The following is an 11,261-nucleotide window of genomic DNA, read 5'->3' as shown; positions in this document are numbered from 1 at the left end:
TTAACTGCAAAAGCAATTTGTTTAATGCAATTACAACTTTATTGAAGAAAAAAAAACAACACTCGAAAGTGAGGGATTCCTTACAGAAAAAGATATGGAAAAAGATATTTATCAAAGTAGAAATCAAACAGTGCAAATACACAGAAAAAGAGCAACAAATAGAATCAGTAACAATACAAAATGTTGTGGTCAAATTCTGAGAGTTCAGTTTTTATTTTACAAAACAATTCCCACAGCTGTTAAAAAAATGTTGTGTTGTCAAAAGACTGTGAGGCACACACTTTTAAGAAAATATACCGTTTTTGTGCTTTCTGTCCTACATGGTCAGGACTTGCTATGGCTGTAAACATCAATAGTTAAGACAGATGTGTGTTTATATGTCATCCTCCTCCTCGGTTTTGAAGTCCACAACAGCAACGGTCATCTTGTCTTCATCAACATGATTAAGTACCAAAACAGAGTAAGAACCAGTTTCACGAACTCAACAAATCTCTTTCAATCTCAGTACACAGCAGAAGCATACAACCTTCAAGGATCCGTGTTTTTCCACAATGGATTTTCCTGAACACGAGCCTCAGACTGCATGTAAGCAGCAGCACTCTAAGCCCCTAAGTGCGTTACAGGCACAGCTGTCACCTACCCACAAGTTGCAACCAATCCAGACCCGTCCTTCTGCAACCTTGCTGGAAGCCATCCCATAGCAACAACTCCTCTCTCTCCCAGCATTGCATACTAAGTATTTAAACAAAGCCTTATGAATTCTAATTTTTTCTCCATGTGATTTCTTAAAATCCTTTTAAATCAGTTCAGAGATTTCTTCCTTGGGTTTTGGAGCAGCTCATGGGCAGTCTTACTACAGCAAATACTAAGCAAGATCAAGTTGTTCACATCAGCACAGTAGAACCATCTCAGATAGCATCAGCATTCGCAATCACACCAACCAGAGCAAAACCCTGGAGTGATGAAAAAATCTCACATTCTCATGTTCTGAATCTCAGTGCTATGGGAACAAATACCCCTTGTCACCCATTTCCATTTCTACTGTATCTGCAAAGTGGGCTGATCCCAGATATGCAGATTTCATGCTAAGACTGCTTGCTTACAGTGATCAGTACTTAAAAATAACCAAAACAACAAACAAACAAACAAACAAAACCAAACAAACCAAAACAACCCAAAATTCAATGGGGAAGTTGATCAACAGTGAGGCTTTCAAGAAACACTTTCTGGTAGAGCACCAAACTCTACTGAGATGGGCATCCAACTTTCTTTCGAAAGTCAGTCTTGAATTAAGTGCTGTAGGCAAGTGTGTAAGTTTATTAAGGAAGGAGCCTTATGATTTAAAACACAATTATCTCTTTGCAGCAGAGTGCACACGACAAACATTCCTGCCTTGAAGGACATTACGACAGAAAGCTAGAGGGCTTTAAAAAAGTCCACCATGCTTCCTGGTAAGCAGATAACCAAAGCTGATGAAATCAACTCCAAACATATAGAAGTCTTAATCACAAAAATGGTATAACCTAATTCAGATTGAAACCGGTCAAGAGGGCACACTCATATTAGTTTACCTCTCCATCACAGAAATTATCTGAACAAGATAGAAGAATCTTCTACTGCTAACCCTGGCAATAGCCTGTGTGTAACTATAACCAAATATGTGAGTAAGAATCCACAGTGTTTTGCTCTGACAGAGAGGAATTACCTTTAAATCAAAACTGCTTGTAGATGAAGTGACAAACCCTGAGTAGCTTTCACATATTGGCAAGGAAATGAATCTCTGTGCCATCTGACCTTCACAAGAACAGAACACAACACCAGAAGGAACATGAATCCTAGTGGCACTATGGCGATCACCCATGTCTTTGCCATCTCCTTTTGAATTCCCTTCCCTTATGGGCATTATTGCTAAAGCCTCGTGTGCTACACAGTCAAATAAACCTTTGTTCTTTTTTATTGTTGTATCAAACGTGGCTGTGGAACTGGAATTACAGCTTTAAAATAGTGTGTGTGAATCCATTCAAGTTTACCATTTCTTGGTAGTGAAAGAAGCAGTTCCAGAGTCTAAATTTCCTACTTCCAAGTGACTGTGCTCACAACACTAAAAGGTCCCACTTAGCTATAGTATACAAATTGAGAAAGCAGTATGCAGCAAATCTAGTGTTTTTACAAGGAAAATGCTAGAGAGTCATGGTACTACAGCCCTGCAAAAGCTAGTCAAGGAGTAAGCAAAAGCCTTTTTCTCTTCCTAATCTGAACTATTAAAAAAAAAAAACACAAATGAAACAGAAGTAAAACTCCATTATGTTGACTGCTGATAGGCCTGGAATGATTATACAAATTAACAGAACTTTCCCAGAGGGGGGAAGGAAAAATACCATAGACTATACTTGTAGAGTTCTCTGGGAACACCCAGAGATATTAAAACTAAGCAAACACCGGGATGTGAAAGGCATTGGAGTTCTATTTCAACTAGTCTTACACAAAGGAATTCTGTATATATTCTCCAAGCCCTAACAGAAGCCTGACACGGGGCCCTTTGGCAGATGTACATTAGGTTTTGAACATACTCCCTCATTAAAAAAAAAGTCTTACATCCATTTAGATATCCAGAGTCAGAGAGAAAACAAATAGGTGTTCTTTAATTCTCAGTCTCTCTTGAGCCTTTAACTAAGTCCTTATTAAAAAAAAGTAATAGTAGTAGTCAGTGTAGTCATTTCAACACTAACTTCAAAATCCTATGGAAAGAAAGAAAGGAAGAAAAGCAGTAGGAAATAGCACTTGGGGAAGTCATCCCACAGAACTGATTCATCCCAACATAGCACATTTCCAAGAAGGCCTTTTCTGTTCAAATGGCTTTGTAAGAGTACCTCTATCCAGCTGGAAAACAGAGAAAGCTTGTTGAAGTTCCCCTTTCATATCCTCAAAAGATATTTTTTTGGTTTTAGAGGGGATACTCATGGAGGGTTGTTACTGTTTTATAAATTATCAGAAGGACAATTAATGTGTAGAGTTAATTCTGTTTCTAGTAACTTTCTGAGAACCACACAGAATTATTCTACTTCACTGTGGGCTTGTACTTCATTGCTGAATAGATCCGGGCTTTTGCTAGCCTAAAGTCTTTGTGGTGCAAGTCAAGGACTTGCTATGCAAATGCAATGCAGTTAGATGGCTAAAGTCTATGTAGATCAGGAAAGAAGATTCAAATCAATTAAAGTTCACTGGATAATGACCTTCACAGCCATCATTTCCAGCAAGACAACTTGCTAATAGGAAAGGCAAGAACAGTTAACAGTATCCAACATAGTAGAAGCAGGAACCTGCATTCAGATGTTAAACAAGAGACCGCTGAAATGGTTTGGGAGTACAAGATTACACATAGCTCAGAAGATTAGAAGAATGGGCAATGGCCTTGGAGTCTGGATACTGACCATTCAGTGTTTGTTTGAAGCTGGCAGCAAGACTGTTGAATGCTTCCTTTGGTGAAAAAAGCAAACACACAAACACACAAAAAAAGCAACAGAAAGCTGTACTTCCTCTTCAGAGCAGAAGAAATTCACGAGTGCAGAAGAGAGTTTTAGGAAAAATGAAATTGATTTCACTTACAAAAAAGACACATTGGAGTTTTAACTTATTCACAGGTTCAGAAGAAAATGTCTTTTTCCTGTCCTGGACTTGCTTAAACACCAGCCTGCTTCCACCTTATCAACAGGGACTTTGTCCTTTGGGAAAGGAAACACACAGGTTCTGTCTCAGCTTACCTGTCGTGCCCTCAGCTTCACACAGCTCCTGTGCTGAAGCTGGGGAGAAGAGAACCACCTCATGTCAAGTGATAAATTGGTTTCCTAGCTTGAATGTATTGCATTCAGCTGGAGTCATTAGCAAAGAACTCATTATTCCTGGAAACTAAAGAACTTGATTAACCCAATTTTGCAAGTGCTTTTCTTACAGGAACCAGTCTTCGCAGATGAAAATGTCCCCTCTATGTATTTTAAGAAAACACTGTCAATCTAAACTGAAAATGATTTTTTTTTCATTTAAGGAAACAAAATCAAGCATTCCATAAGTACTCTAAAACAGCCTTTTCATTTGGAATTAAGCCTTTTGAAAACATCATAGACCCAACATGTTGCAAGAGAGGCAGAAAAAGAGCACCAGTATTCCATTATCTGATATAAATAGTGCAAAGATTAAGTGATGTAAGGCTACTACAAGAGTTGTCAGGAATCAGCTAGCAACAGATTTCTTTTTCTTCTTCAGAAAGGAATCCTCTAGACTGGCATGGTCCCACCAGAATCAAGGGCTCCATTTTACAGACTTCACGTGTCACTTTGTTAATTTTGCAGAAACAAATAATTTCATATGAGAATCATCAAAACAAAGTCTGGGTCTCAGCCCAGTTCTTCTTCCAGGCTGACCTCCATTTAGTCACGTGAGCGCTCTGTCCCACGGACACCAAAAACACGCAATTGCATTCACCGCACTTAACCTCTAACAACCAGCCAAAAGGCACTCATTTAGAACAGAAGTAGCAAAGTACAAACACAGTGATCTTAACATAGTTCTGCTATGCTTCCTAGAACTTTGTGAAGCATCCGGCTTTCCTCTTAGGACAGGCAGACAGACACACATTTCTTCACAGCATCCCTATGGGCAGGAGAAAGAAAAAAACAGTCACCTCAGTTAGCTGCTGGATGACTCACTACACACTGGTGCAGCACCACCAACACACCTTTAGAGATTGTTAATTGTGCTTACATGGCTTGCATGACTGCATTACAGGCAAGCAGGTCTGCTCACCCCGTACCCACTCAGCTGCAATGGTAATAGCACCCATAGGAAGAGCAGAGCTGAGAAAGCAGCGTAAACTGTGCTCAAATGCTGTAACAGTGCTCACAGCAGGGGGAACAGTGAAGGAAGGAAAAAAAAATAGTACACAAAAGAATACATCTGCCCAGTAGTATTTTGGACCAGCATTTGGGCATTCTCAAGGCAAACATTAAATTTAGCATATGGGCTGCACACTTCTATATTTTCACAGGAAGCCCTCTCATTTTGTTACACTTAAGTCGTGTTTCCCCACCAGAGAATATGCTTAGTCCCATTTTTAAGCAATCACAAGTATTTCCTCCTCCTAAAACACTGCCATAGAAAAGCTTAAATCCACACATCACAATGCTCCCACATAGTAATCTTGGGTACCATGAAGCTTCAAGATGACAAAAGGGATGGGAGCAGAGAAACTTACCTTGCAAATGGTATGAAGGAAATGCTGTACCTAAGATGGAACAATGTAAAGGTTACTCGTCAGCTTATGCTGGAGTCACAAAAAGCATAACTGTGTTGCTCTAAACAGAGGGCTGCAAGATACACAACCAAAGTGAAGCCCTGATGTTGTGAGGAAAAGGAAGGAACATTCTTGCAAGTAACCTTAGCTCAGCCACAGTGAGAAATGGCAAAATCAGAGGGCACACTGCAGAGGCATGTGAAACAGTGTTCCAAGCAGCCCTGGTGTTCCAACACCTACAGGGAGATAAGACTGCTTTTGAGGGCTGGGTAAAGATCCCTACCCGCTCCTGTACTAATTCAATGGCTTTTTACAGAGAATATGGTAACTTAAAGAAAACTGATGCTTAACTTGATTGGCACATCTGGATCATCTGACCTAACAAGTACAGAGTCTCTAAAAGCAGAATACTAAGCGAAGTAAGCATCAAATTGATTAAAAGACAAAAGAAAAAGAAGTTTTACTTAAGCTCACAGAAATTAAACACATTCAAAAGGAACCTCCAGAAGTGGAAGGAGAGAACAATGAGCAGCCATATGTCACCTGTTCATAGGTGCACTATCTTGCATCCAGGGGAATGGTAGGGTACAAAATCTTCCTACCCTTTCATACATACAAGCTCAAATCCACCTCTTTACTTTCTGTTACACCTAATGCCAAGTGAGGGGCATGCATAAGGGAGATCACTTACCATGCCAAGGCAAAAAACTGCAAGATACAGAAAAGGAGCGCGAGTCCTTCCTTATGCCACTGAGGGAGAAGGGCAGGAAGAAGGGGAGGAAACACAGCAGCCAGTAAGACAACCATGCAAGATTCTCATTTTTTAAATATACTCCAGTATATATATATATATACATACAGGACTCAAATACTCACCCAAAAAGCAGAACACAGCGTTAATATGAGACACAACTGGAAGAAAACAAATGATTTCTATTAAACATACAAACAACTCTCCAGTTTTCATAGATATTCTAACAGTGCAATGGGTTCCTTCAGAGACAGATAACATCATTTCATAGTTCTATCCAACGAGGTATGAGAGTTCCCTTTATTTAAAACACTCGTACTACTGTGTTTTTGAAGCAATGAGAAAACACCAGTCTGATATCTCCAGACAACACATTCATGCCTGCAAAGGAGCAAGAGCAGCAGACTTCCACACTTGTGCAACACCAGTGTGTTCCTGCTTCTTCTCCTCATACACTTCTCAGTGGAACAGGCATTCTCTGCATTTCAGCTTTTAGCATAAGACTTGCCAGTTAAGACTCTTTCTTCTGCCTCTGTACGTGTCACATTACTTGTTCATTCTTAAGGCCATTACTGTCTTGAAACTAGAGGTATTAGTAGAATCATAGAATCATTTTGAGTTGGAAGGGACCCTTAAAGGTTATCTAATCCAACTTCCCTGCAATGAACAGGGACATCTACAGCTACATCAGGTTGCTCAGAACCCCATCCAGCCTGACCCTGAATGTCTCCAAGGACACCACCACCTCCAACTTGCTCTAGTGCCGCATCACTCTTACCATGAAAACTTTCTCCTTATACCCAAACTAAATCTCTCTTCTTTTAGTTTGAAACCATTTCCCCTTGTCCTATCACCACAGACCCTCCAAGAGTCTGTCTTCTTTCTTACAGCCTCCTTTAAACACTAAGAGGCCGCTCTCAGGTCTTCTCCAGGCTGAACAACCCCAGCTCTCTCAGTCTGTCCTCATATGGGAGGTGTTCCATGCCTTGGATCATTTTTGTGGCCCTCCTCTGGACACACTCCAACAGGTCTATGTCTCTCCTGTACTGAGGACTCCACATCTGGGTGCAGTACTCCAGGTGAGGCCTCACCAGCACAGAGCAGAGGGGCAGGATCACCTCCCTCAACCTGCTGGCCATGCTGAGGAGGATATAGCTGGCTTTCCAGGCTGTGAGGGCACATCGTTTGTTCACGTCCAGCTTGCCATCCACCAGTACCCTCAGGTCCTTTCTAGCAGGGCTGTGTACCATCCTTACATCCTCCAGTTGTGGGGAATACACTGACAGTGGGGGTTGCCATGACCCAGGTGCAAGACCTTGCACTTCAATTTGTTGAACTTCATGGGGTTGACCTGGGCTCACTGCTCAAGCCAGTCCTGGTCCCACTACATGACATTTTGCCCCTTGGGCATGTTGACCACACCAAACAGCTTGGTGTCATCCATAAATTTGCTGAGGGTGCACTCAGACCCAATGTTGATGTCATTGATGAAGATGTTAAAGAAGCACTGGTCCCAGTACAGACCCCTGAGGGACACAGCTTGTCCATCCAGACATTGAGCCACCGACCACTCTCAGAGAAGGGTCTCACAACCAGTTCCTCATTCATCAAACAATCCACCCATCAAATCCATATCTTTCCCATGTGGAGAGAAGGACGCTGTGGGGTACTGTGTCACAGGCCTTACTGAAGTCCAGACAGATGACATCAGTGACTCTTCCCTGTCCACTGATGCAGTCACACCAACATAAAAAGGTCCTGACCTCGCTGTAGCCATGCTGGTTATCCTGTATCACCTCCTACTTCCATGTACCTTAGCACAGATGCCAGGAGGATCTGCTCCATGAACTTCCCCTGCACAGAGGTGAGGCTGGCACACTGGTAGTTCCCTGGATCATCCTTTTCACTCTTTTTAAAAATTCTTGTCAATTAAAGCCACAACACACTTTAAAGTGCTTTCAGGTATTGCTTTGTAACGTCCCTGTTTAAACACAGAGCCCACCACAACCACTCAGCCATGTTTTCTTTTCACATCGTTACATTATGTCTTTGGGAACTGGTAATCCATTTGGGATTATCTCCTATTTTACTATTAGCTTTAACAGAAGATACTTTTTAGTTCAAGTTTTCATTTTCAAATTAAGACGTGGCAGTTTGTTTAGCTATGGCAGATGCTGATACTTCACCTTTCTTCAGCAGAAAGTTAAAGACATTTGCAATGCACACCTCCTGTTGTGCTACTGCAGACTGTAACGTGTGTTCTTCCACGTGAGTGAAAAAAAAAAAGAGACATGTACTAGTGCATATGCAAGACAGCAGCATATGTACTGCCAAAGAAATCACACACACTACCTCAACCATGATTACCAGCATTAAATGTAGTTTTCCCATTATTTGTGTGTTGGTGTACATACTGCATCATACATCTACTACCTCTCTATTCCACTGTGCATTCCAGGCATGCTCCTGACTCCAAGAAGCCTAACTGCACAAACACACCACACAATGGTTTCCTGACTGCTGCTGATCTGTCAGCATACATGGTCAGTGTCCTAAGCTGTCTGTGCTGTCTGTAGCCTCACAGAGTTTTAAATACAAACCACAAAATGCAGATATCAAGCAAATATTCTGAAGGCATTCACACTGAATAATGGGAGGAGTTTCCTGCAAATTAAATCACCTTCTAGATTTTAGACTCTCCAACAGAAAGTACAAGAGCTTAAAAAACCTGATAAACAAGAGGAACTCTGAGAATTACCAGCAACGCCTCCCCACAATAAAAGATTGTCCACAATTGCCATCTTCAGAAGATGAAAACAACTGGAAGGGCTGACTTCAGCTGAATGCTGCATTTGTCATTTTGTTGTGCCACATGAGTTTCAAAACCTGAAGCTATCAGCCAGCTGGGATGGCATTATTTTTAATCCAAGATCACCACAGCACAGAGATTCCATTTCCCTTTGCTGCCAGAAACAAATATTTTAGCAGGTTGGAAATACCAACACAGTTTTTTTAAAGCAAATGATCTGGAGTATAAAGAAATACAAAATACAAGAAATACAAAATGCAAGATAAGACACATCTAGCAACTTCCACTGTGCAACTTTTAAGAAAATTAGTTTCCTACCTTTCATCTTCAAGCAACAAGAAAACACCATGACATGACCTCAAGCACCCTAAGAATGTTTGTGCAGGATTACACACAGCAGCTACAGATGCTTAATGCTTATTTGGTGTTACAATTGGGCTTTGGTTCAGCCATTTCTTACAAGAAAGTGCTGGTGCTACACACACCTTTTCACCACACTGTACAGATGAAGAAAGAACTCCACCCACAACACATCCTGAGACACAGATCATCCTACAAGGAAGGGCTCAATAGCTGGGTGCTGGAAAGGGCTGCCCAGGGAGGTGAGTCACCATCCCTGGAGGTGCTCAAGAAACATTTAGATGTTGTATTAAGGGACGTGGTTTAGTGGGGAAATACTGGTGCTAGATGGATGGTTGGACTGCATGATTTTAGAGGTCTTTTCCAGCATTGGTGATTCTATAAGTTAAAACTGATTCCTTTGATACTTACTAACATAACAATAGTAGCAATCAATCGGGTAGGCTCAAACATCCTTTTCAATTGTTTCATTGGTCCCATAAGAAAGAGAGTGCTGTGAAACAGAAAAACAAAACAAGATGAACACGTAAGGTGTGAGAGGCAAAAGTGAAACCAAGCCAGATTTGTGATGAAGGGTGGTTATTTTGTAAACTTTTCTCTTGTCACATGGGATACCAGCACGCAATGTTGTTACAGAAATCAGTGCACAACAAAAGAAAGGGGAGAAAAGAACCTTTACAACAAGCAGGAAAGATTATCAGACAGTCCCACTGTAACACAGAGGTGTTTGCTAAGACAGAGCTCACAAACACACGGTGCTGTTATCAAAGGCAAAATGGCAAAGAAGTATCATTATCCTGTGGGGTAAAAAACACACCTCCAAAAACTAAAAACTGCAATGCTCAATGCATGACTTTGAGCCTTTGGTGTTGTGTTTTGTTGTTTTTGTAATGGATGAGTAAACAATGTCTTCACAGTACTTTCTTTCACGGTGCTATTAGGGAGGTGCTGTTCTTTTTAGCGAAAAGAGAACAATCACTCACAGAGGTGGTGACGCACTGAACAGGTTGCCCAAGGAGGCTGTGGATGCCCCATCCCTGGAGGCATTCAAGGCCAGGCTGGATGTGGCTCTGGGCAGCCTGGTCTGCTGGTTGGCGACCCTGCACATAGCAGGGGGTTGAAACCAGATGGTTATTGTGGTCCTTTTCAACCCAGGCCATTCTGTGATTCTCTGCATCTCCATAAACAAATGTGCACACGCAAACAGGTTGGTTTTTACTACTTCCACACCTCGTCCAGCTTGTCACCTTTATTAGAGAACTAACATAAAAGATCATTACCTTCCAATCGATGCAATGTTCCCCAACGTGTAAAATGCTGCAAAGAGAATCAGCCCTTTCCTTGGTACCCAGAGCAGACAACTGCCCTAAAAAGGAGAAGAGAAAGAGAAAAGCGCGTGAGTTAGCGTTCTTGTTAATGATTAGCGTGCTGTATCTAACTGGAACCGAGCGTGGTGCTCTCAGAGACCCAGAAACCTCAGCCAGGGTACAGATCCTCGCAGGCCCTCCCCAGCTCAGAACAATCAGCGCTTACCAACAGGGAGAACACGCATCCCAACGCAAAGCACGCGATGAAGCCTTTCACTCGGGTGCCCCAACCCAACGAAGTCGCGTCGATAACCTGGAAACGAGGGTGCAGAATGTGCGCGTTACCGCCGTTAGTTACCAACACAACCCCGAGTGCCTGAGCTTCCCGGGGGCCGCGGCTCGAAGCGACGCCGGCTGGCAGCAGAGGCCCGGCGGCAGAGGCCGACGAGCGGCCCGGCGGCTTCCCCGAGGCGGCGGCCCCAGCAGGGCGGCAGGTGCCGGCAGCGGGGCTTTACCTCCGTCAGAGCGCCGGGCTCCTCCGCGTCCCGGCCGCTCAGCACCCGCTTCAGCTTGTCCATGCCGCGGCCGGGCGGCTCTTCCCTTCTGCCCCGGGAACTACACGCCCCGGCAGGCCCCGCGCGGCCGCTGGCCCTTCCGTACCTGCCGGGCGCAGGTAGGCGCGGCGGCGCGGAGCCTGCCGGGGCGCGTAGTCGGAGGGGCGGGACGGCCCATCCCCGCCGCTGGGCT

At 43.1% G+C, this 11,261-nt stretch overlaps 1 protein-coding gene across 1 annotated transcript; it reads right to left on the bottom strand.

Moving 5' to 3' along the window:
• On the bottom strand, positions 1-11,166 carry SFT2D2 (SFT2 domain containing 2). Its single transcript, XM_042868214.1, has 8 exons — positions 11,030-11,166; positions 10,741-10,827; positions 10,488-10,573; positions 9,619-9,700; positions 6,164-6,199; positions 5,979-6,037; positions 5,249-5,278; positions 1-4,647 (listed from the first exon to the last, which is right to left on the bottom strand). The coding sequence occupies exons 1-8, from the start codon at positions 11,090-11,092 to the stop codon at positions 4,608-4,610; spliced, it is 483 nt and encodes a 160-aa protein (XP_042724148.1). The 5' UTR covers positions 11,093-11,166; the 3' UTR covers positions 1-4,607.
• Positions 11,167-11,261: the final 95 nt, after the last annotated feature.

This window comes from Lagopus leucura, unplaced genomic scaffold (assembly GCF_019238085.1).
Source record: "Lagopus leucura isolate 7727_CA_CO unplaced genomic scaffold, USGS_WTPT01 Super-Scaffold_100001, whole genome shotgun sequence".
NCBI lineage: Eukaryota > Metazoa > Chordata > Aves > Galliformes > Phasianidae > Lagopus > Lagopus leucura.
This window is presented reverse-complemented; position numbering and strand designations above follow the sequence as displayed.

Bases quoted from the DNA above. Each gene is read 5' to 3' on its own strand.
- SFT2D2 (XM_042868214.1), bottom strand. From the start codon at position 11,092: ATGGACAAGCTGAAGCGGGTGCTGAGCGGCCGGGACGCGGAGGAGCCC. The intron at 6,200-9,618 runs GTAAGTATCAAA...GTTTTCTTCCAG, and splicing joins TTGCTACTATTGTTATGTTA to TTGTGTCTCATATTAACGCT. The intron at 6,038-6,163 runs GTGAGTATTTGA...CTTCTCCCTCAG, and splicing joins CGCTGTGTTCTGCTTTTTGG to TGGCATAAGGAAGGACTCGC.